Genomic DNA, 26,653 nt, shown 5'->3' with positions numbered 1-26,653 from the left:
AGGCACTGCCTCCGACTGGAGAAGAAAAATGTCAGTCTCCAGAAGCGTCAAAGCTTCTTTACTGTGAGAACTGTGAATCTGTGGAATAGACTTCCTCAGGACGTGGTCACAACAGGAACAGTGGACGGTTTTAAAAAGGGTTTAGATGAAGTCTTAGAACTAAAAGTAAAATGAATGCTTGTAAAAAAAAAAAAATGGGTAGAAGTCTGGGTCTCACTCTACTTCTAATTCACATCTCCACCCATCTCCTGGTAGAACTTGAAGAACTTATGCCTTTTTTCAACCGTATTAACTATGTAACTATGCAGTGAAAGTGCAACATTATGATTCAAGTGTCTGTAAGCACCTACACTATAATTTGGCATTATGTGAAATTGTTTTTATGAGGAAAGTACATCAAAGTGTGATCGTGGATGTCCTTTGCCCCTTCAATTTTTATCCAGGATCAGAGGCCAAATGGGTGGCTGAACCTGTTCAACTTCAACTCCTATGCTCTGCTAATAAAAGAGGTTAATCCCCCACCGATCAGACACTGGTCACCTTTCCTAAGGGCAGCCCATCAATGGACTGTATATTCTTGGAAAACCCCTTTAAATTATTTCAGTTTGATTTGATTATACTTTAGTAGACAACAAAGAAAGCACGTCAGGAACTCATAAAAATAGCTTTTTTCGTGAGTAATATGCAAATGATCACCTTCATCTAAGAATAGTAGGAGTGCCACAACTCTGCCTCCTGAAGCCACACCTTTTATAGGTTACTCATAATAACAATATAAAGGTTTCTTACTCATTCAGTTTCAGGTTCACATCAAGAACAGAGACCTGATCCCCTTGTGCACGAAACTTGTGTCGTCTCCTAATCATGTATCAGAAATCCATCGTGGTAAGTCATTTCTTTGGTTCACCTCCTTAAAGTGATCTAAGGTAACATGAGAAAGTAATTTAGATGTTTCTGGCTAGAACTGCTGCTTATCTTTCAGTTGATGAAATTAGTGGATTTTTTTTACATTGTCTTTACTTATTGAAAAGTTTGATCTTTCTAGGATTTAGAGGCATTGCACTAATATGTAAATCCTTAGTGGGATACCAAAGTGCAGCTTACATATAGGAGGGTCCCTACTTCAAAGCGGTTGCCTGTGATTCAATATCCTCTTTACAGAGGACCTGTAACCTCTCTTGACATGCCTTTTTAGCAACTATTTACATACCCCTTATAATAGCAATTCTCATGACTCTATGATGTGAGTGCCTTCCTTTTATTATTCCTGCTAGAAGTTATAAATGAATTGCTAGCAGTTTGCAGTGAAGGTCCAGATGGGTGTTACCAGTTGGGGGTGTCCTTGCACAGTCTGACACTATCCAATCAGTGCTGCCAGTGTCAGACGGTGCAGGTCTTATTAAAACAGACCTGTCAGGAGAGGTTACAGGTCCTCTTTAGGTTTTAGGATGATTATGCTTCCAAATACAGTATATGTTAGATTTATTGGATCCTATGTTGTCTTTAACGAGGCCTATAAGAAGGAAATGAACAGCTGTTCGCCTTTAATGTACTTGTGCCTGGATGTACAGGTTACAATTCTTTTACACATAAGTATTCACATGGGCATTCATGTTTTAAGTGAATATTTCATATTTAACTGTAGTTTTATTAATTAGACATAACAGAAATGTTTGTTCTTCTTTGGTTTTGTAGCTTTTTATTTCTAACTAGCTGAAGGACCCAGCTTCGCCCGGGTATATTTCATCTATTTCATTTAATGTTTGTGTGTGTCGTTAAAAGATATTGACAGTATCCACTATAACAGTGACATCTACAGTACCCTGCCCCTTTATTAGTGAACTTCACAGTCCCCCACCCCTTATCACTGACCCCCCCACACTGGCCAGCTACTTTAAAATGGGACCTCCACAGCAGCCCATCCCCTTAACTTTGACCTTTACAGCAGCCCGCCCCTTTAACAGTGAGTTTCACAGCACCCCACTCCCTTGACAGTGACCTCCTCAGGGGTCCGCCCCCTTAACAGTGACCTCCACAGTACCCCGCTGCCTTAACAGTGACCTCACAGTACCCTGCTGCCTTAACAGTGACCTCCACAGCAGTTGCCCCTTTAATAGTGGCCCCCAGGGGCGTCGTTAGGTCAAAACATTTGGGGCTTGAGCCCCGGATGTTTTGACCAGTGCCCGAATGTTATGCTGGCAGGGTCGGCCGCTCTGACTCTCCTGCGCTGTGCAGCCCCGCCATCCTAATCCGTATCCTGCAGTAACTGAACTTTAAAACAGCGCTCATGATCTCATTACTATCTTACACACTCAGCTCCGGAAACATGCAGTGCGGGCGGCGCTCGCTCACTGACGTCACGCGCCTGCTCCTCCCACTAGGCGGCGCAGGCACGTGACGTCAGTGAGTGAGCGCCGCCCGCACTGCCTGTTACTGGAGCTGAGTGTGTAAGTCAAAATAGTAGTGAGATGAGCGCTGATTTAAAGTTCATTTACTGCAGGATACGGATTACTGAGGGGATGATCTGTGGGGTTGCCCAGGCGGGTAGGCCCTTCACAGTAGTTATTAACCCCTTTCAGCAGTCCTCTATTCACTGAAGGGGGGACTGCTGAAAGTGGTTAATAACTACTGTGAAGGGAGAACTGCTGAAAGGGGTTAATAACTACTGTGAAGGGGGGGACTGCTGAAAGGGTTTAATAACTACTGTGAAGGCCCCCCAGGCGATGGTGGTGTGGTTTCATGGGGTGGGGGCGTGGCTTCACGGGGGCGTGATACAGTGGGCTTGTGCCCCGGATGTTTTCAGACCCTAGCAACGCCCCTGCCCCATTAACAGTGACCTCCACAGTGTCCGCCCCTTTCACAGTGACCTACACAGCGGCCTGCCCCCTTAACAGTGACCTCCACAGTGCTCGCCCCTTTAACAGTGACCTCCACAGTGAACACCTCTTTAACAGTGACCTCCAGAGCACCCTGCCCCCTTAGGTAGGGCTACACGACGACATGTGTTGCGCAACATTTTGTCTCAACAATTTTTATGATAGGCTATGGTGTTGCACTGCGACATGTGACATGCTGCGACTGCGACACGACAGTTGCAAAAAATCCATCTAAGATGGATTTTTCTGTGACTGTCGCGTCGCAGTTGCAGCATGTCACATGTCGCAGTGCAACACCGTAGACTATCATTATAAAAATTGTCGCGTGACATTGGTGCGACATCAATGTCACACGACATTGTAGCAGTGTAGTTGTGCCTTATGTGTCGTGTAACTTATTGTCGCGCGACACATGTCGTTGTGTAGCCCTAGCCTAAAGCTGACCTACAGCAGTGAAGAAAAATGGCTTGGTTGTTATGGAAACCTGGAGTAAAACTGTGTGTATGTGGAGACTAAGGGCCTGCGAGCTTCTATTGGCTGATAAGGGACATGTGACCGTGTGTATAGCAGTTGGGATATAAAGAGAAAGACTTGCAGGCTTGTATTGGCTAATGCAGGTCATTTTTTGGGAATACGTGTATCTCAGGAACGGTACGTCCTAGAGAGCTGTGACACCCACAAGATTTCTTTCCAGGCAGCAAGTGATGTGTATACCAAGTTTTGTTGAAATTGATGACGTCCTTCTTTATATATATAGATTTTAACATCCCTGGAGGTGGCCGATAAGAGACACACTACAGTGTTGTACTGGGATTCCTTGGACTCCTTGGACCCACCAGAGGAAAATTATTCCTGAAATTACCCCTATATCATTAACAATGTTTGAAGGGCTTCTGTCATCAGAAACATGCTTAGTAAACTGGCTGACGTTAAACATGTGCCAATGTCAGCTGAATCTAGCCGTCTTACTCTCTTTATTTCTAGGTGCCTTCTTTCAGAGAAAAAGATAACTTTTAGGAGCCTCTAGCAGCAATAGGGGTGTTGCTCCTACTACTAGAGGCTCCTCCTGCCGTGCCCTGCTCATCTTGATTGACAGGGCCAGGCAGTGTTCACATCATCCTGCCTGGCCCTGACTTCTGGGAAAATCTGCGCCGGCAGTATAGCCGTAAAGAACAGTAAGGAAGTCCGTGGATGGCGAGCATCGTTCCGTTACTATGCCTGCGCCGCACACTGAATGGCACGGCACAGGTATAAGATTTTCGCCAAAGTCAGGGTCAGGCAGGATGACGTGAACACTGCCTGGCCCCACGGCACGGCAGGAGGAGCCTCTAGTAGTAGGAGCAACACCCCCATTGCTCCTAGAGGCTCATTTACATAAAATAAAAGTTACTTTTTCTCTGAAACGGAGGCACCTAGAAAAAAGAGAGTAACTCTGTTAGATTTAGCTGATACATATGTAATGTCAACTAGTTTACTAAGCATGTTTCTGATAACAGAAGCACTTTAATAGATTTTTGAATCAAAGAATGAGACTCTAGTGGCAAGTGATTAGCTCCAAAGGCTGCTCCAAATGGGGAGGGGGGGGGGGGTTCTCCCAAAAGCCTGGGACTACCAGAGGATTCTCTGGTACTCGGGTGGGTCAATCGAACCCTGGACACAGACTTCCTTCTTATATTGCCTTCTTATACATCATGATGTGTGTGCATTATAACAACTGTAATTTATTTGAGTAAATTGATAGAGAGAGGCCATAGTCTATTACAGTCTCCAGGAAGTGGTGAAGTACAACCCCCATTGTACACAGTTTAGTGAGTGACTAAGAGATGCACACAGTGCGTAGCCGTTGCTATTCTACTTTATCTAAACTTACAATTACACAATGGAGCTGTCAATAACTCATCCACTGTCTAATCAGCATGAGATGACTCCGCTCTTCCTGACACAATCTACTCATCAAAGCTGACAAGTGACACACAGAGATAACCTATTGTGTGTACTCTAGTGGCAATTGTAATAACTGGAATATTATACGTTAAAATCTACCTAAAAAATCACCAATTACTATAAAAAATGTAATATGTCATTTTCACATGATACAATCCCTGTAAAGGAATTGACAGGATTGGATAAACTGGAGCTGGCAGAAGAAGCAGGAGGAGCAAAGGTGCACAGTAAGCTCCAGCCAGACGTAGGTAGAATTACAGAAATGGCTGAGAGGCTGGCACTCTGCTGTTTCCGTGAGTGGAAGCTATGCAAACAGCGTTCTATAGACCACCGGTCAGGGCTTATTAAAAGGTGAGATAAGAATGACCCTTTAAATGTCTGTGAATTAACAGTCTTTATGTTTTTGCCTTTCAGGGTAGCTTCGTGGGTTTTCTACTGACTTATAGTCTCCTGGTGTCCTTATGCAATGGTGTCTGTTATAACAGAGATGCAAGACTATCAAGGTCAGGTGAAAAACCTGATGGTAAGTATCAAGGAGATTTATAAAGGGTTAGAGCTATGAATGCTCATCCATAAGAAACAATGTTAGTATCATGGTAAATATTCATATATTGCTATTAGTGTCCTGGAACATGCACTGGATCAGCCTCAAGTTGTGTATGGCCCTTTTCATGGGACAACGTACAAGCAGATTGTCGGGAAGGAAGCGTTCCCAGTGAAGAGTTCCCATTTACCCAGTGAACGAGTGCTTCGTCAGGTCATCTGGTAATCGGCGGTGCATTTACACTACCAGATCATCACTAACGAGCGTTACTATGAACACTCCTTAGTGATGATCTGTTCAATTCTCGGACTGTGTAAAGGGCCCTTTTAGGGGTTGTTATTTTAAGTGTCGGGCGTATCTAAATTCCACTCAGGAACGAGGGGAATAGAGAAAGAGAGAGGGGAGGGGGGCGCACAATAGGGTACTATGTTCAATATAAATGAAATAAAATAAAAAGACAAGGGGGCTCACCTTATAAAGTTGTGCTACTGATGAGCACAACCCTATTGTAGACTTGTGTATTTTAGACCTTTTTACCAGGACTGCAGCCACAGAAGAAATTTATTTGGGATTGGATACCCAGTCCGCCAAATGATACTTGTAGTAGTTCAGGCGCGAATTCACTGGTAGAGACGGTCTTAATGATCAAATAAGATTCTTCTTTATTCGAAGATAGCACATGTACATAAAAACAATGCGTTTCGGGGATACTCAAAGTCCCCTTTGTCAGGATTTTTAGAATCATATCATATCATATTTTAGATATGATTCTAAAAAACCTGACGAAGGGGACCTTGAGTATCCCTGAAATGCGTTTTTTATTTGAAGGAGTTTAACCTCTTAGGGACACATGACGTACCGGTACGTCATGATGTCCTGGTACTTAAGGAAACATGACGCACCAGTACGTCATGTGTATTTCCGATCACCGCTGTGCAGCAGGCGGTGATCGGAACTGGGTGCCTGCTGAAATCAATCAGCAGGCACCCTGGGACAATGCCGAGGGGGATCCTGTTACCCCCCGTATCGGCGATCGCTGCAAACCGCAGGTCAATTCAGACCTGCGGTTTGCAGAGCTTTTGGAAGTTTCAGATCAGAAACTTCAAAATGCCCAAAATTTTCATTTTTAACCCCCTCAGCCCTCATTGTTATCTGCCGGCGGGCTGTGCAGGGGGGGAGGTGCGGCGCTGCTGGGGGGGCGTGTGGGCAAGCTATCATCCGCCCGCCCCCTCTCTCAGGATAGCCGAGCAGTTAGCAGAGTGTCAGCACATTGCTGACACTCTGCTTGAAACGGCTGACATCTGTGCTCACAGATGTCAGCGGTTTAACCCCTTCCATGCCGCGGTCCGTAGAGACCACTGTATGGAAGGGGTTAACAGGGAGGGAGATCCTTCCCTCTCCCATCGGGGGCTGCTGTGCCATTTTAGCCCCCGATTCTTGCTATGGCCTAAAACAACACTGTGAAACAAAACATGCAATGCAACAGCTCTTTGCAAACCAAATAAAGTACAAAAATGCATAATAATTGCTAATGCCATACTTATAAATTAGAGATGCTTGGCAAATACATTTTGTACAAAATTATTTGAGCCCGTCTGCCGCAAGTTTCACAGTGTTGTTTTCAGCCATAGCAACGTGCCCCTGCGCATTGGGATGTGCTGACTGACCCCCTTTTTTCTTTGCAGTTTGTACTGGAGGTGTGGCTGACACGTCAGTCATGCACTCCTGACCAGCCTGTCTGCCCCATAGGCTGATTTTAAGTTAAAATTATGCCCGGATCGGGTCCCCCAGCACCCCGATCGGGGCAATATGGCCCCCAGATGTGTTAAATAAAGTTATTAGGACGCCCCCCCCCCCCCCCCCACATCTAATTAAAAAAATAATAATATGGCGCAGACATGCGCGCTGGTTACTGTGCTGAAGATCTGCCTTCAGCACAGTAACCATCAGGGACCAATAATAGTATGCTCTGTAGGAAAAATATGGAAATATTAAATATATTAAAATTTTATTTTTTTTCACCTTCTTAGCATTAATTTCTTTAAAAAAACTAGTGGGTCAAAAAACTCATTACACCCATAGATAAATACGTTAAGGGGCCTAGTTTTTAAAATGGGTTCACTTTTGGGGGGTTCTATTATTCTGACACTTCCTTTGCCTCTGCAAACTTGGGTTGTTGCAGGAAAAAATATGTACTTCAAAAATTTTCTAAGTCTCCTAAATTAATTTAAAAAAAGTACAAAATTTTTGTAAGTGCAGCCAAAATAAAGTAAAGATGTGGAAATATATTTCTGATAAAAATATTGAATAGTATTTATGTATGTATGTGAAATATTGCAGTTGAAGATAGGAAAATGTGCCAATTTTTAAAAATTTTCATTAATTTTCACTTTTTTTATAAAGATATGCATATTTTATCGGTAGAATTTTACCACCTAAGTAAAGTACAATATGTGACGAGAAAACTGTCAGAATTACTTTGATGTGCAAAACTGTTACAAAGTTATTCTAAGCTAAAATGATTTCCAAAATTTGACTTGGTCATTAAGGCCCAAACAGGCTTGGTCACACTAAGGGGTTAATTAGTGTGAGTATATAGCTTAACCTGCTCTCCCTCATCACCAGGAGAGGTATAGTGTGGACTCTCATTGCATTCTTTGGTGGCCATTTGGCACCAGGAGAGGTGTGGAGTGAGCTTGGCACCAAAGATGACAGAGATGAAAGCAGGCCCAGCATGCATGTGGAACCTACACTCCCTGAATTGTATGGTAGCCGTCATGGCACATAACAGGTAGAATTTAGTGTTAGGACTTAGGACCTGTCTTACAGAGATCGCATTGACGTGCGGAAGACGGGCTCAAATAATTTTGTACAAAATGTATTTGCCAAGCATCTCTAATTTATAAGTATAGCATTAGCAATTATTATGCATTTTTGTACTTTATTTGGTTTGCAGAGAGCTGTTGCATTGCATGTTTTGTTTCACACTATATAGTGTACTGTACTGTATTATACAGACATCAGACCCACTGGATCTTCAAGAAACAAGTGGATCTGGGTAAAAAAAAAGTGGAAAAAAAAAGTGGAAAAAAAAAACATGATTAAAAATTACGCAGCGTCCGTAATAACCGGCTCTATAAAAGTATCACATGATCTAACCTGTCAGATGAATGTTGTTAATAACAAAAAATAAAAACTGTGCCAAAACAGCTATTTCTTGTTACCTTGCCTCACAAAAAATGTAATATAGTACTAACAAAACTGCCACCCTATCCCGTAGTTTCCAAAATTGTGTCACTTTTTTGGAGTTTCTACTCTAGGGGTGCATCAGGGGGGCTTCAAATGGGACATGGTGTCAATAAACCAGTCCAGCAAAATCTGCCTTCCAAAAACTGTATGGCATTCCTTTCCTTCTGCGCCCTGCCGTGTGCCCATACAGCAGTTTACGACCACATATGGGGTGTTTCTGTAAACTACAGAATCAGGGCCATAAATATTGAGTTTTGTTTGGCTGTTAACCCTTGCTTTGTAATTGGAAAAAATGTATTCAAATTGAAAATCTGCCAAAAAAGTGAAATATCTCTATTTTCCATTAATTCTTGTGGAACACCTAAAGGGTTAACAAAGTTTGTAAAATCTGTTTTGAATGCCTTTAGGGTTGTAGTTTGTAAAATTGGGTCATTTTTGGGTGGTTTCTATTATGTAAGCCTCACAAAGTGACTTCAGACCTGGACTGGTCCTGAAAAAGTGGGTTTTAGAAATGTAGAAATTTAGAAAAATTTCAAGATTTGCTTCTAAACTTCTAAGCCTTGTAACGTCCCCAAAAAATAAAATGGCATTCCCAAAATGATCCAAACATGAAGTAGACATATGGGGATTGTAAATTAATAACTATTTTTTGAGGTATTACTATATATTATAGAAGTAGAGAAATTGAAATTTGGAAATTAGCTTTCCAAATTTTTGGTAAATTTTTTCTTTTTTTATAAATAAAAATTTATTATTTTGACTCCATTTTACCAGTGTCATGAAGTACAATATGTGTTTAAAAAACTATTTCAGAATGACCTGGATTAGTAAAAAAGTTTTAAAGTTATTCAGACATAAAGTGACACTGGTTAGATTTGCAAAAAATGGCCTGGTCCTTAAGGTGAAAATGAGCCCGGTCCATAAGGGGTTACTCATACATGGGATAGGCATAAGGCCATCCTTCATATCAGATAGGGCCAGGGGCTATTCATAGTATTCAGTATATTGGGCAGACTAGATGGGCCAAATGCTTCTTATCTGCCGTCACATATTCTATATAAGAAAAAGCGCCGGCCTCTGTAGTCGCCTAGACTGTGGGAGCTAACATAGGCTGGTGCTTTTTTCTACAGTGTGCAAGAACGGCCACCACTGCTGGATTGCGGGGTAGAATGAATGAAGAATGAATCCAGCCAGTGGACAATCACAATATATTAGTAAGTGTCTTGTATTACCTTTCACTACATAATAAATGCTATTTGCTGAAGTAATAAAACCCCTTTAAGGCTGGAATTCCATGCTACAATCTAATTTAATCTGATTTATGATAAGAATTCACTGATCATATTGAACAGTAATAAAACATAACTATAATCTATACTAATAAAAGCCCTGTGTGCGTGCTGAGGGCTGGTGTCCGTACCGATTAATGAAGTGCGCATGCGCAGCGCACCGGCCAATCAACACATGGCGCACCACACACAGCTCGCACCGCCCACACTAAAAGGCAGGAAAAATGACAAAAGGCAGGAACCGAGCTACACAGTGGCGTACTAAGGGGGGGGGGGGGGGTGCAAGGAGCTGATGTCCCGTCACTCACCGCTCAGCTCCCCGTGCTCCTCCCCTCCTTCAAGCCTGCAGCGCTCTGAATGGTGAAGCAGGAAGACTTCTCCCTGCTCGACCATTCGGCCTGCAGGCTAGTGATGTCCGGTTCATGAACGAATCGTTCTTTTGAATCGATTCAGTTCACTGAATCGGAGGAGTCGATTCCTCTGACTGAGCTGATCCATGTGAAACAGCTCAGTCAGATAGCAGAGCAGAGAGACGCCGGCAGCAGGGAGGGAGGAGTGTAATCTGATCCTAGAGTGGAAGCCAGCCCCTCCCCTCCCCGCCCACCCCGGCCTGCAACCAATCAGAGCTCAGGCAAGCAGCTCCGAGTCACACACTGTACAGGAGGGAGTCTAAGAATCGAATGAGTCACAGGTTAAAAGAATCTAAAGATCCGACTTAGTTAGAGACTCATTCGATTCTTTGAGTTAAAAGAACCGTGAGTCACTAGAACAGTTTACACTGAGGCGGATGACCAGGCTGCAGCAGTGATAAGGTTAAGGGACAGATGGGCAGTCAGCAGAGAGATAAGAGAAGTGACAGGACAGAGTTTAGATTATAGGTTGAATTAACCCTTTAGGGTCAAATTGGCTTCTCAAGGAGATATAAATGTTAAAGGCATCCCTTCTTCTGTCTCATTCAGTAGCTATATAACTATTGAGAGAGATGTAATTTTTAAAAATACATTTACACATTTAACCCTCCATTTTAATTATATTATTTACCCCAGTGTTAAATTCACACCCCCTGGATGCTTGTTTTTTCCTACAGTGGGGTAGATAATCACACACAGGGTTTTAAAGAATAAACTTCCTGACTCAGACCAAGAGCCGACTCAGCGAGTCAGCAAGTGAATCGAAGCATCTGCGCATGCGCATTGCGCAACCTAAGCTTCCGTTCACTTGCTTCTTGTCAGCTCAGCGAATGAACCGAAGATTCGATTCATGAATCGGTTCATTTGAATGAACTGATTCAAATGAACCGATTCATGTGAAAGATCCGAACTTCCCATCTCTACTGAACCCATGGATCGCGCTGCCAGCAAGTGTGTGGGCAGAGCCTGCGGCCGGGAAATCTGCATAAGCAATGCCCCCACACAGTGCTGCAGAGCGATCTGTGTCTGCAGGGAAGAAAGGTATGTGAGCTACAGGAACGGGAGAAGGTGAGTTAGTGTGTGTGGTTTTTTTTATATACAGAAGGGGCACAGAGGACTTCAGGGGCGGGCTGGGATGGGGGGCAGGGAGGCAATTGCCCCTCCAGGCCGCCCTAAAAAAACAGCCATCTTTAAAAATTATTATTTATAAATTTTTTATTCCTCAGGCCCGCACCGCCAATCACCACAGGCGGCGCAGCCCTGGATGTAACTGCGGCAGTGGTGGTGGAAGCGCTCATCTCCATATTCATCTGTATTACCGTCCTCAGGACAGCGATAAAGATGCCTGTGCTGCGGCAGGGCAGGGGAGGGAGAGGCGTCTCCCTTCCCTGTTCTTCTGATAGGCCGCAGGCACTAATGCCTGCAGCCTATCAGAGGCCGGCTCAGGCGGCGCGATGACATCATTATCATCGCGCCGCCTGAGCCGGGCAGCACACAGCGGGGGAAACAGGCCGGAAGAGGCCTGAATCGCATCGCTGCTGATGGAGGTAAGTATAAGTGGTTTTTTTTATGTTTGTTTTTTCTTTGCGGGGAGAACTGGCACTATGGGGGGAGCTGGCACTATGGGGGGGAGCTGGCATTTCTTACAGCCCCATTTTTTTGGGGGTGGCATTCTGGGGGCATTTATTTCTTGCCCATTTTGGGGGGGCACTATGGGGGAATTCTTACTGGCACATTATGGGGGGGCACCATGGGGGAGAGGAGCACTATAGGAGCATCTGCTGGGGGCACTAAGAAGGGGCATTTTTTTACTGGCATATTATGGGGGACACTATGGGAAAGGGGGAGAGGAGCACTATGAGGGCATTTACTGGGGCACTATATAGGGGTATTTTATACTGGCATACATTATGGGGACCATAGCTCAACTGCAGGCACTAAGCAGGGGTATTTCATGTACTGTCATATTATAGGGATAATTATTACTACTAGGGGGTATTATGTGGAGCTTTACTACTACTGGGGGGCTAAGTGTGCTCTGGCAGAGAATTATTTCTATTGGTGGGATTTTGGGGAGCACTGTTACTTTGGGGGGGGCACCCTGGCACAGTATCAGCTTAGCACAATTATTTTTGAGGGACATTATCTTTATACTATTATTGTCTCGGCGCAGTTATTTTTTAGAGCACTGTGTGCCAATAATTGTTGAAGGGGGCACTATCTGTGTGGTAGTAGTATTTCCAGGGGGACTGTTTCTGCAGTATACTATTGTGGGTGGCAGGAAAGGGTGTTCAGAAGATGTGAAGATGATGGAAATGTGGGAAACTAACAACAAAGGTGACATCACTGGATGTAAGAGGTATGTGGTGCTATGTAGGAGAGGAGATGCTCCGGCTCCTCCCCCTGCCATTTGCAGAAGGAGGATTCAGAGCTGGGTGAGGATGGCCAAAGGGGGCAGCAGGCCACGGGCGGGTGGCAGATGGTGGGGGAACCACAGGTCTTGAGCAGGATCTGGGGAGGGAGGATAGCGGAGGAGCTTCCTGGCTGTAGCCTGCTGTTGTCTATTGTATAATGTGAAGCAGGCAGTGCAGCCAGGACAGCCCCCCCCCCTCTCCGTATGATGTGTAGAGACAGACCGCAACAATAGAATTTCAGCTGTACAGTGTTTGTTGGGAGTGGCCTATTATATGTAGGAGGGGGCTTTTAATAATGGGCGGGGCTAAAATGGGCCACTTGACTGGATTTGCCCCCAGGACTAAGGCTGCCAGCCCTCCCCTGCAGGACTTTATCAGTATGGAGGGGGCACAGAGGACTTTAACAGTATGGAAGGGGCACAGAGGAATTTATCAGTATGGAGGGGGCACAGAGGACTTTATCCCTATGGAGGGGGCACAGAGGACTTTATCACTATGGAGGGGGCACAGAGAACTTTATCACTAAGGAGGGGGCACAGAGAACTTTATCACTATGGAGGGGGCACAGAGGACTTTATCACTATGGAGGAGGCACAGAGGTCTTTATCACTATGAAGGGGGTACAAAGGACTTTATTACTATGGAGGGGGCACAGAGCCAGAGGGCATTACTACAATGAAGTGGGCATTATTACTGTGAAGGGGCACTATGGAGAATTCTACTATGGAGGGGGCACAGAGGGCATTACTAGCACAGTGGGCATTACTACTATTAAGGGGGCACAATGGGGATTATTACTGTGAAGGGGGCACAAAAGGGCATTACAACTGTGAAAGGGGCACAGAGAGGGCATAACTACTGTGAAGGGGCACACATCTGTACAAAACTACTGTGAGGGGGTACAATTTTTTAAAAGTAGGGAGATGCCAGAGAAAGGACCCGCCCCGGGTGCCAAACACCCTAGGCACGCCACTGTAGCTACAGCCCAACGGAAACATCCTGACAAGTATTCATAAAGGGAGAGTGCAAACAAAACAGTAAAACACGATAATATACCACTAGATGTCAGTATCCTTTGTAATAAAAGCCCTGTGTGCGTGCTCAGGGCTGCGTGTCCATGCGTGTGTGCCGATAATTGAACTGCGCATGCACGGCGCTCTTACCATTCAACACATGACGTTTCACTTGCAACCCTGCTGCCCACACCAGTGCCAGTCAGTGCCAGCAGTCTCAGCCATCAGTCAGTGCCACCAGCCACAGCCACCAGTCACAGTGCCAGCAGTATCAGCCACCAGTCAGTGCCAGTTGTCAGTGCCACCAGCCACAGCCACCAGTTAGTGTCAGCCGTCTCAGCCATGAGTCGCAGCCAGCAGTCTCAGCCACAGTCAACGCTCAGTGCCAGCAGTCTCAGCCACAGCCACCAGTCAGTGCCAGCAGTTGCAGCAGCAGTCTTAGCCACCAGTTTCACCCACCAGTCAGTACCAGCAGTCTCAGCCACAGCCAACAGTCAGTGCCAGCAGTCTCAGCCACAAGCCACAGCCAGCAATCTCAGCCACAGCCACCAGTCTCGGCCACCAGCCACGGCCACCAGTCAGTTCCCTTGTCATTTAATATAGACTGTTCCTACTAATATTTATGCACTACTGTTCTAGCACCCGCTATTGTAACGGGCTTAATGTCTAGTTCTAAAAAAAATGCGCCCCAACACAAAGTGGGTACACATTCATTCTCTGAGAAGTCTCATATTCATGACAGAAGTCCACCTCATTGTTGTATTGGACTGTTAGGTCTTTGAAACCGTCCCTTGACATTCAGCTAGATGACATTGACTAAAAGAAAAACTCTTTGTTGCCCATAGTCACCAATCACAAGCTTCCATTTTTCAAGAGCACAGTAAGCAATACAAGATGCATAGTGAATGTTTTCTAGGGGCAACAAAGACGTGCGGGGAGATTCATCAAAACTGGTGTAAAGGAAAACTGGCTTAGTTGCCCATGGAAACCAATCAGATTCCACCTTTCATTTTTCAGAGCTTTTTCTGGAAAATGAAAGCTGAAATCTGATTGGTTGCTATGGGCAACTAAGCCAGTTTTCCTATGTACCAGTCTTGATAAATCTCCCCCAAGGATTCTTTTAAACTGTTTCATAAATCTCCTATATGACTCAGCAGGGGTTGAGTTCAACCAGTCGAGAGCAGCTTAGCACATGTGGCCAGCCATTAATATGGTTGAACATTAATATGTACTGTACTAGACCTATGTGCAGCTACAATGTGCATAATAATGTGTCTCCCCTGATGAGATTTAGGAAAATGCCTATGCTGAAACACGTATAAGTGAATAGATAAGGTGCGGGAAAGTTATGTGCGATGATCTCCCTATTATCTCTTCTCATCACATAGGAGGTCAGAATCAAATTATGAGCAAGGGATATACTGTACATTTCAAAGAACCCTTTCACTCCTCTGAAGACTTAAAGGGATGTGTCACATATATTTTTTTGGTTACTTAAAACCAGATACTGACACATTTTCTTTTTTTTCTGTTGCCATGTTCCTCCAAACATGACATCTTGTTTTCATTTTCTGATTGTAGATTTTGTTATTCTATATCTTGAACATGATTATGGGGGCCACCATCTTGCCTGAGCTGTTGCTAACAGCATTTAGAGAAATGCTATACAGTAGCTACCCTGGGGCATAGACATAATAGTGTGAAGTGGACTCATTGACATCTATGATAAAGTTTCCTAAGCATGCTCTAAGACCTGTGCAGAGGTCAGGAGGGAGTAGATACAGAGCATTTGGAAAGTCCTCAGACCCTTTAACTTTTTTCACATTTTGTTATGTTTCGGCCTTGTGCTAAAATAAAAAAAAGGTTTACATTTTCCCCATCATTCTGCAACTAGTACCCCATAATGCCAAAGTGAAAACACAATGTTTCAAATCTTTGCTAATTTATTAATTAAAATAAAACTAAAATCGTGCATTGACATAAGTATTCAACTTAGTTGAAGCACCTTTGGCTGCGATTACAGCCTCCAGTCTTAGCCCATCTGGATTTGGGGATTTTATGCCATTCTTCTGTGCAGATCCTCTCAAGCTCTGTCAAGTTGGATGGGGACCCTTAGTGAACAGCTATTTTCAGGTCTCTCCAGAGATGTTCACTTGGGTTCAGGTCAGGGCTCTCGCTGGGCCACTCAAGGATATTCACAAAGCTGTCGCTAAGCCACTCCTCTGTTGTGTTGGCTGTGTCTTGTTGGAAGGTAAACCTTTTGCTCTGTCCGAGCTTCAGAGCACTCGGGATAAGGTTTCCATTAAGAATATCTCTGTACTTTGCTCCATTCTGCTTTCCCTCAACTTTGATCAGTTTCCCTGTTAAGCTGCTGTAAAACACCCCCTCAGCATGATGCTGCCATGACCATGCTGCATTGTAGGGATGGTATTGGACAGTGCCTGGTTTGCTCCAAACATGATGCTTTGAATTCAAGCGAAAAAGTCCATTCTTGGTTTCATCAGACCAGAGAATCTTATTTTCCACAGTCTGAGAGTCCTTTAGATGCTTTTTTGCAAACTGAGGAGAGTATCCTTTCTGGCCACTCTGCCATAAAGCCCAGAGAGGTGGAGTGCTGCAGTGATGGTTGACTTTCTTGAAGTTTTTGCACACAGGATCTTTGGAGTTCAGCCACAGTGACCCTTGCGTTCTTGGTCACCTCTCTTACTAAGGTCCTTTTCCCCTGATGACTTAGATTGATGGGGCAGCCAGCTAAAGGAAGAACCCTGGTTGTTCCGAACGTCTTCCATTTAAGAATTATGGAGGCCACTGAGCTCTTGAGAACTTTCACTGTAGCAGAAATTTTTTGTACACCTCTCCAGATTTGTGCCTCCATACAATCACGTCTCTGATCTCTACAGACAGTTCTTTCCTCCTTATGGCTTTGTTTTTGCTCTCATATGCATTGTCATTTGGAGACCTTCATGTCCAATCAACTGAATTTATCACAGGTGGACTCAAATCAAGGTATAGAAACATCTCAAAGATGATCAAAAGAAATGGGAAGACCCAAGGGTTGTAGCAAGGGGTCTAGATACTTATGCTGTTTTCACTTTCTCATTAGGGAGTGAGTGCAGATTATTGGGGGAAAACTTGATTTTTAAAATTTTAGCACAAGTCCACAACATAACAAGATATAAAAAAGTGAAAGGCTCTGAAGACTTTCCAAATGCACTGTAAGATGTGACCTTCACATATTGTGACTTTTGGGTCTATCTATCTGTTTATCTATCATTGTAATCATGTCTGTGATTATAATGGGATGACTGCTGAAAGACAATCTGTACAGACCAAGACATGGCACCTATTATTAGTGTCACGATCAATGTGGGGGGGAAACTCCACACTGAATACAGGAGGGAAGGGGAACAGTAACTGGGCCTGGAAACTAGGGAAAAAACAGGTCACCTCTTAGACAACCCTAATCCAGGCCCTAACTATCTATCACTATGAATAGACCCTGAAGGTAGGAATATTCATATGCAGGATACCTAGGCTGTCATATCCCTATAAGGCCCTGGAAAAGGTTAGGACCAGAGACAACCCATTCCTCCCCAGATGGACGAATGGAAGTCTCTGTCTCAGCCCAGATACAAACAACAGGGAATATAACAAACGCGACACTTAACTCGTAGAGACGGACGAGCAGGAACACCAGAGACAAACTCACACCAGCTCAGCAAATGAAGCTATCTACCGCCTAGTCAGAGGGGTGGGGTCAGACTACAAAGGGCAGAAGTGATGACCACTGAGCAACAGCTGAGAAAAGGGAAGTGGTCATTAACCCTATCAACACTGAATCAAGATAAATCAAGGAGGCTGTTAGATTCCTCCACGCTCAGACAATTTACTTGATTTCCTGACATCAGTCACCTGAGGGACCGTGACAATGAGGCTTAGTGGCCAGTGTGAAAACTGCAGGATTTTAGGATATTTTTAAAATACAGTGACAAGGAAAATAACCACCAAATATTCTTTAAAAATATGTTTAACATAAAAACTTGGTTTAAACGATAGGTTATTTTCTGATGACGCATTCTCTTTAAAAGTGTTCTTTAGACCAAGAAACCCCTGTGAAATGTCCAGACGGGGTTAAAAAAATCAATGTACTTGTCACCGATGCTCCAGTTCCAGTGCAGAGTTCTCTTCTCTGCTTCTGGTCCACGCTTGACCTGAAGTGTGACGTACTGTCTACAGGTACGTCACCGCTGGGCTGCTGATTGGCCAGCAGGAGTGATGTGCATGTAGGAGGCACATCTCGTTATAACAAGTCAATTTATCCATAAAGAAGATGAATAACAAATAAAAGATGCTCAAGAATAGTAATATCATGGGGATATTTTCATTTAGGATATAACTGGTAAAATATTCCCCTCATACATCTTGGTTTATTATAGGGTGCATGGATGGAGACATCAAAAGAGCTGTCAATTCAACATGGTTTAAAGAAGAATGCATGAAATGCACTTGTGAATCAAATGGCGAGGTTGACTGCTGCAGCAGGTAATTCTTCACAAGGCTGTAAATTTATAAATATGTGAAGATTGGTTTTAGTTGTATGCAAAAGTCACAATGAGGTCTCAGGTTTTATGATGCCCAATAAAGCATCAAAAGGAGTATTCCCATCTGCGATGTTGATAGCATATCTCTAGGATATGCCATCAATGTGAGGTGTGGTTTCCCCTCTCTGGACCTTCAGAACGGGGCCATCAAAAGTGAATGAAGAGAAGCCGCGCATAGGAGTTCTGAAGACAGCTGAGTGCTGGCTCAGTTATTTCCAGCAGTGCCATAGCAGCAAACCAAGTGTGGCCATGCATGTGCGACTGCTCTCCCATCAATGTCCTAGATGGCACTACCCCTTTAAATTCCATGAGAGGGACCACTTACCACACTGCCATCCTAAAATGTGCTGGTAGATCTTTAAGCAATGTTTGTAATATAAACAAGACCCCATTAAAATGTTTGTGTACCTATTGAAAATGACCAGACCGCATGAAATATAAATATAATTTATTGACATAATTCAGAATTGACAATTCATACATAAACACAAGTGCAGGGAAAGAGGCGACATCCACATAGGAGACACAAATGGTGACTCAATTACATACATAACCAATAATAAAGTGCAAGTGCATAGTGCATAAGAATATCAAATAAATAGACGCGTGTTTCGGTGGTTGGCGCCATCCCAGAGGAGACACATAATGGGTAAATAGACTCTTGGTTTTATATGTATTTGATATTCTTATGCACTATGCACTTGCACTTTATTATTGGTTATGTATGTAATTGAGTCACCATTTGTGTCTCCTATGTGGATGTTGCCTCTTTCCCTGCACTTGTGTTTATGTATGAATTGTCAATTCTGAATTATGTCAATAAATTATATTTATATTTCATGCGGTAATTTTTCATAGGTACATGTACAGTACAGACCAAAAGTTTGGACACACCTTCTCATTCAAAGAGTTTTCTTTATTTTCATGACTATGAAGGCATCAAAACTATGAATTAACACATGTGGAATTATATACATAACAAACAAGTGTGAAAACTGAAAATATGTCATATTCTAGGTTCTTCAAAGTAGCCACCTTTTGCTTTGATTACTGCTTTGCACACTCTTGGCATTCTCTTGATGAGCTTCAAGAGGTAGTCCCCTGAAATGGTCTTCCAACAGTCTTGAAGGAGTTCCCAAAGATGCTTAGCACTTGTTGGCCCTTTTGCCTTCACTCTGCGGTCCAGCTCACCCCAAACCATCTCGATTGGGTTCAGGTCCGGTGACTGTGGAGGCCAGGTCATCTGGCGCAGCACCCCATCACTCTCCTTCATGGTCAAATAGCCCTTACTTTCAAAGTTTTCCCAATTTTTCGGCTGACCTTTATTTCTTAAAGTAATGATGGCCACTCGTTTTTCTTTACTTAGCTGCTTTTTTCTTGCCATAATACAAATTCTAACAGTCTATTCAGTAGGACTATCAGCTGTGAATCCACCTGACTTCTCCTCAACGCCACTGATGGTCCCACCCCCATTTATAAGGCAAGAAATCCCACTTATTAAACCTGACAGGGCACACCTGTGAAGTGAAAACCATTTCAGGGGACTACCTCTTGAAGCTCATCAAGAGAATGCCAAGAGTGTGCAAAGCAGTAATCAAAGCAAAAGGTGGCTACTTTGAAGAACCTAGAATATGACATATTTTCAGTTGTTTCACACTTGTTTGTTATGTATATAATTCCACATGTGTTAATTCATAGTTTTGATGCCTTCAGTGTGAATCTACAATTTTCATAGTCATGAAAATAAAGAAAACTCTTTGAATGAGAAGGTGTGTCCAAACTTTTGGTCTGTACTGTATACAGTGGGATGCGAAAGTTTGGGCAACCTTGTTAATCGTCATGATTTTCCTGTATAAATCGTTGATTGTTACGATAAAAAATGTCAGTTAAATATATCATATAGGAGACACACACAGTGATATTTGAGAAGTGAAATGAAGTTTATTGGATTTACAGAAAGTGTGCTATAATTGTTTAAACAAAATTAGGCAGGTGCATAAATGTGGGCACTGTTGTCATTTTATTGATTCCAAAACCTTTAGAACAAATTATTGGAACTCAAATTGGCTTTGTAAGCTCAGTGACCCCTGACCTACATACACAGGTGAATCCAATTATGAGAAAGAGTATTTAAGGGGGTGAATTGTAAGTTTCCCGCCTCTTTTAATTTTCTCTGAAGAGTAGCAACATGGGGGTCTCAAAACAACTCTCAAATGACCTGAAGACAAAGATTGTTCACCATCATGGTTTAGGGGAAGGATACAGAAAGCTGTCTCAGAGATTTCAGCTGTCTGTTTCCACAGTTAGGAACATATTGAGGAAATGGAAGACCACAGGCTCAGTTCAAGTTAAGGCTTGAAGTGGCAGACAAAGAAAAATCTCGGATAGACAGAAGCGACGAATGGTGAGAACAGTCAGAGTCAACCCACAGACCAGCACCAAAGACCTACAACATCATCTTGCTGCAGATGGAGTCACTGTGCATCGTTCACCCATTCGGCGCACTTTACACAAGGAGATGCTGTATGCGAGAGTGATGCAGAGGAAGCCTTTTCTCCGCCCACAGCACAGAAAGTGGCGCTTGAGGTGGGCTAAAGCACATTTGGACAAGCCAGCTTCATTTTGGAATAAGGTGCTGTGGACTGATGAAACTAAAATTGAGTTATTTGGCCATAACAAGGGGCGTTATGCATGGAGGAAAAAGAACACAGCATTCCAAGAAAAACACCTGCTACTTACAGTAAAATATGGTGGTGGTTCCATCATGCTGTGGGGCTGTGTGGCCAGTGCAGGGACTGGGAATCTTGTCAAAGTTGAGGGACGCATGGATTCCACTCAGTATCAGCAGATTCTAGAGACCAATGTCCAGGAATCAGTGACAAAACTGAAGCTGTGCCAGGGCTGGATCTTTCAACAAGACAACGACCCTAAACACTGCTCAAAATCCACTAAGGCATTTATGCAGAGGAACAAGTACAACGTTCTGGAATGGACATCTCAGTCCCCAGACCTGAATATAATTGAAAATCTGTGGTGTGACTTAAAGAGAGCTGTCCATGCTCGGAAGCCATCAAACCTGAATGAACTAAAGATGTTTTGTAAAGAGGAATGGTCCAAAATACCTTCAACCAGAATCCAGACTCTCATTGGAACCTACAGGAAGAGTTTAGAGGCTGTAATTTCTGCAAAAGGAGGATCTACTAAATATTGATTTCATTTCTTTTTTTGTGGTGCCCAAATTTATGCACCTGCCTAATTTTGTTTAAACAATTATAGCACACTTTCTGTAAATCCAATAAACTTAATTTCACTTCTCAAATATCACTGTGTGTGTCTCCTATATGATATATTTAACTGACATTTTTTATCGTAACAACCAACGATTTATACAGGAAAATCATGACGATTAACAAAGTTGCCCAAACTTTCGCACCCCACTGTATGCTCTTGCCATAGGCATGTGCGGATTGCATATTGCATGGTGTTGATATATATGGGCGGCTGATCTATTTTTTGGCTTACATTTTTTTGGGTGCATCCAGTGGCGTGCCCAGGGTGTTTGGCACCCGGGGCGGGTCATTTCTATGGCACCCCCCCCCCCCCAATAATTGACCACATACCTCTTACATCCAGGGACATCTCCTGTCATGTAGACCTTCTCTTTCCTCTTCTCCTCCGTTAGACCGCCATGAGAAATTCTTTCAGACGCATCTCGTCTCTACAGAGTTTGTAACACAGACACTTTAGATTTCTAAATTTTTCTATCAACCTCCCTATCCTGGTGTCCCCAACAGTGTCATCCTGCTGCCACCCCCAATACCTGTGCCCGTTGTGCCCCCCAATGCCCCAGGTACTATACTGCTGAAAAAATAGTGACCCTACTAGACATAATTGGGGTCATTTTTCAAACTGGTGTAAAGTGGATTTCCTAAAGAGTTGTCAAAAATGAAAGGTGGAATCTGATTGGCTGCTATGGGCAACTAATCCATGTTCTACTTTACACCAGTTTGATAAATTACCCCAAATGTTCCTATAGTGTCCACAGCAGTTATAATGTCCCCTAGAGTGCCCCCAGTAATAATAACACCCTATATTGTGCTCCAGGTAATAATCCCTGTATAGTGTCCCCAGAAATAATAGAATGGCCCCTACAGTGCCTCCCCAATAGAAAGGCCCCCATGCTGCCCCCCACACAGTAATTTCCCCCACACTACCCCCCCACAGTAATTTCCCCCACACTACCCCCCCACAGTAATTTCCCCCACACAGTAGTGTCCCCCACACTGCCCCCACACAGTAGTGTCCTCCACACTGCCCCCACACAGTAGTGTCCTCCACACTGCCCCCACACAGTAGTGTCCCCCACACTGCCCGCCACACAGTAGTGTCCCCCACACTGCCTCCATACAGTAGTGTCCCCCACACTGCCCCATACAGTAGTGTCCCCCACACAGTAGTGTCCCCCACACTGCCCCCATACAGTAGTGTCCCCCACACTGCCCCCATACAGTAGTGTCCCCCATGCTGCCCCCATACAGTAGTGTCCCCCACACAGTAGTGTCCCCCACACAGTAGAGTCCCCCACACAGAAGTGTCCCCCACACTGCCCCCACACAATAGTGTCCCCCACACTGCCCCGAAACAGTAGTGTCCCCCACACAGCCCCCCACACAGTAGTGTCACCCACGCTGCCCCCATACAGTAGTGTCCCCCTCACTGCCCCCCACACAGTAGTGTCCCCCATGCTGCCACCACACAGTAGTGTCCCCCCACACTGCACCCATACAGTAGTGTCCCCCACACAGTAGTGTCCCCCACGCTGCCCCTACACAGTAGTGTCCCCCACACTGCCCCCATACAGTAGTGTCCCCCACACAGTAGTGTCCTCCACGCTGCCTCCACACAGTAGTGTCCCCCACACAGTAGTGTCTCCCACACAGTAGTGTCCTCCATACTGCCCCCCACACAGTAGTGTCCCCCACATTGCCCATATAGTAATTTTTCCCCCACATAGTCATCCCTCCCATAATAATTTGCCTCCATACAGTAGTGTCCCCCACACTGCCCCATACAGTAGTGTCCCCCACACTGCCCCCATACAGTAGTGTCCCCCACACTGCCCCCATACAGTAGTGTCCCCCACACAGTAGTGTCCCCCACACAGTAGAGTCCCCCACACAGAAGTGTCCCCCACACTGCCCCCATACAGTAGTGTCCCCCACACTGTCCCATACAGTAGTGTCCCCCACACAGTAGTGTCCCCCACACTGCCCCCACACAATAGTGTCCCCCACACTGCCCCGAAACAGTAGTGTCCCCCACACAGTAGTGTCACCCACGCTGCCCCCATACAGTAGTGTCCCCCTCACTGCCCCCCACACAGTAGTGTCCCCCATGCTGCCACCACACAGTAGTGTCCTCCACGCTGCCTCCACACAGTAGTGTCCCCCACACAGTAGTGTCTCCCACACAGTAGTGTCCCCCACACTGCCCCCATACAGTAGTGTCTCCCACACTGCCCCCACACAGTAGTGTCCTCCACGCTGCCTCCACACAGTAGTGTCCCCCACACAGTAGTGTCTCCCACACAGTAGTGTCCCCCACACTGCCCCCCACACAGTAGTGTCCCCCACATTGCCCATATAGTAATTTTTCCCCCACATAGTCATCCCTCCCATAATAATTTGCCCCCACACAGTTTCCCACCATATTCCCCCCCCCCCCCACGTCCTCCTGTGTGCACCCCCCTCATGTCCCCCAAAGTTGGCACATAAAAGAAAACAAAAAAATAAAAATAAAAATAAAAGCTAAATACTTACCTGCGCTTGCTCGCTAAGTCCCGGCACAGGCGCGCGCGATGGCGTCATCACGTGCGCCTGCGCCGGGATTTCACTACCGCATAGGCTTCAGGCGGCGGGGCAGGGAACTATGCGCTCTGCTCCCTGCCCCTCTGCAGTATGTGGGTGTCAGAGCTTCAGCAATGAGCGCTTCCATCTGTATTGATGGAAGCGCCCATTGCTTCTGGGTCTGCTGCCACTGGGTGCATCCATTAAAATGTTGTAGTTTTTGTCAGAATTACACCAGCCAGTCTTATTATATATGTCCTATCTCTGCTTTGTCTATGACTAAATGACGTGCGGCCAGCACCAGCTCTGCTAGTTTAGCTCTCCTCCCTGCGCTTGTCTCTCAGGCTGGGTTCACACGGGCGAGTTTTCCGCACGGGTGCAATGCATGAGTTCAACACATTGCACCCACACTGAATCCAGACCAATTCATTTCTATGGGGCTGTGCACATAAGCGGTGATTTTCACGCATCACTTGTGCGTTGCGTGAAAATCGCAGCATGCTCTATATTGTGCGTTTTTCACGCAACGCAGGCCCCATAGAAGTGAATGGGGCTGCGTGAAAATCGCAAGCATCCGCAAGCACCTGTGTGGTGCGATTATCACGCATGGTTGCTAGGATGAAAGTCTATTCACTGTATTATTTTCCCTTATAACATGGTTATAATGGAAAATAATAGCATTCTTTAATACAGAATGCTTAGTAGAAGGTCAATTGAGGGTTAAAAAATAAATTAACTCACCTCCTCCAATTGATCGCGTAGCTGCCGTTCTCCTGTTCTTTCTTCAGGAGCTGTGATGACATCACTGTGCTCATCACATGATACATTACATGGTGATGGACCATGTGATGAGCTCAGTGATCTCACCACATGTCTTTTGACAGGTCCTGAAGAAAGAACAGGAGACCGGCAGCTACGCGATCAATTGGAGGGGGTAAGTTAATTTTTATTTTATTTTTTAACCCTCAATTGACCTTCTACTAAGCATTCTGTATTAAATAAAATTTACAGAATACTGAACCCAAACCCGAACTGTGAAGAAGTCCGGGTTCGGATCTGGGTACCAAACATGCAGATTTTTCTCACGCGCGTGCAAAATGCATTAAAACGCTTTGCACTCGCGGGGAAAAATCGTGCATGTTCCCGAAACGCACCCGCAACGCCCGTGTGAACCCAGCCTTAGTAAGAAAGTTAGAACAAGGGACAGGGACTGCCAGCGCTCAGTGTAGTAACACAGCACACTTAAAGGCTATGGACACCTTTGGGGCCAATATTTTAAATGATTGCGTTGTACTCATTTTGACCTAAAAATAATTTTTTCAATTGGTCTTTATTAAAAAATGTCAGCCCCTTTCTCTGTACAGCCTTGATATTCTTTAGTATCAGGATCTGTGTTTATACGGTTACCCGTCAGGCAGCTCAGTTGATGGCTCCTTATCTCTGTTCTCCTGATCATAGAATGTGTTGCCTGTGATTTTACTCTCCAAGAAATACTAACCATATACTTCTCCACAGGATGCTGAAACCACTCGTAAGTGACCAGGCTTGTGAAGTCGTTCTAAATCGAACTTCTTGCACATACGTTATCAGGCGAAAAGATAACTCTAGTGAACCTTGTGAAAGCTGGGCTTTAATGTGACGGGAGCACTCATGTGACACAGCAAAGAGAAGGGACTGAAAGGAGAATCCATTGGACTTTTGTACATATGCATTTGTAATAAATATGATATATTACACATTGATGGGTTCAGCATTGTATTTAACTTCATTGGCACTGTACATGTGAATTGCAACTTTTGGGTGGGTTCGCACATAGGATTTTGTGGCAGTTCTGTAGCAGAAGTAGATCCAGCAGGAAAACGCGTTGTTCCTTTATATTTTTTTCATTTCCTTTCAACCCATTTCTTTCTATGGCTCCTCAAATTGCCACAAAAATCTAAATGTGAAGCCATAGTGATAAAGATAGTAATATTGTCACGGTGGACAGGATACAAGATACGCAGAATACCAACAAACAAGTGGCTAGGCAAGAAGCTGGGGATAAAGGTCACCTCCTGACAAATCCCTACCAGCTCTCCCTAGACTTCTATGCCCACGTTCAGACCCTGAAGGTGGGAATGAACGTGTCCCCGTGCCTAGGCTGAAGATTCCCTAAAATCTCTAAGATGGTAAAAAGGGGAAAGAGGCAGCCTGCTCCCTCAGGACCTGGAGAGGGCAGGCGTCTCTCTAACAGCCTAGACAAACAACCACAAGAAAACAAAAAACAACTTATCTTGATACTGAGCAGGAACAGCAAATCATCCCTTCCTTCCTCTGAGCCAGACAGAAGCTATAACCTGCACAGGACACTGGGAGTGGGCGTAATTTAAACTCAAACCAACGACCACACCCAGTGCACCTGAAGGGAGGCGGATACAGCTCAACTCCAAAACAAAAACAAAAGGCTACACACATGCTGCTAACCTGG

The 26,653-nt window shown here is 44.6% G+C and overlaps 1 protein-coding gene across 1 annotated transcript; it reads left to right on the top strand.

Annotated features, from left to right (window-relative positions):
• The first annotated feature begins 798 nt into the window (after positions 1–798).
• LOC121005328 (beta-microseminoprotein-like) lies at positions 799–25,926 on the top strand. Its single transcript, XM_040437987.1, has 4 exons — positions 799–885; positions 5,235–5,343; positions 18,176–18,281; positions 25,702–25,926. Exons 1-4 carry the CDS (start codon positions 865–867, stop codon positions 25,823–25,825), a joined length of 360 nt encoding a protein of 119 aa, XP_040293921.1. The 5' UTR covers positions 799–864; the 3' UTR covers positions 25,826–25,926.
• Positions 25,927–26,653: the final 727 nt, after the last annotated feature.

The sequence above is a fragment of the Bufo bufo genome, chromosome 6 (assembly GCF_905171765.1).
Source record: "Bufo bufo chromosome 6, aBufBuf1.1, whole genome shotgun sequence".
NCBI classification, from domain to species: domain Eukaryota; kingdom Metazoa; phylum Chordata; class Amphibia; order Anura; family Bufonidae; genus Bufo; species Bufo bufo.
Note: the sequence above shows the minus strand (reverse complement) of the source record. Positions and strands in the feature narration are given on the sequence as shown.

Excerpts from the sequence above, each read along its gene's own strand:
- LOC121005328 (XM_040437987.1), top strand. The coding sequence starts at position 865 with ATGTATCAGAAATCCATCGTG. Across the intron at positions 886-5,234 it reads TGTATCAGAAATCCATCGTG|GGTAGCTTCGTGGGTTTTCT; the intron begins GTAAGTCATTTC and ends TTTGCCTTTCAG. Across the intron at positions 5,344-18,175 it reads GTCAGGTGAAAAACCTGATG|GGTGCATGGATGGAGACATC; the intron begins GTAAGTATCAAG and ends GGTTTATTATAG.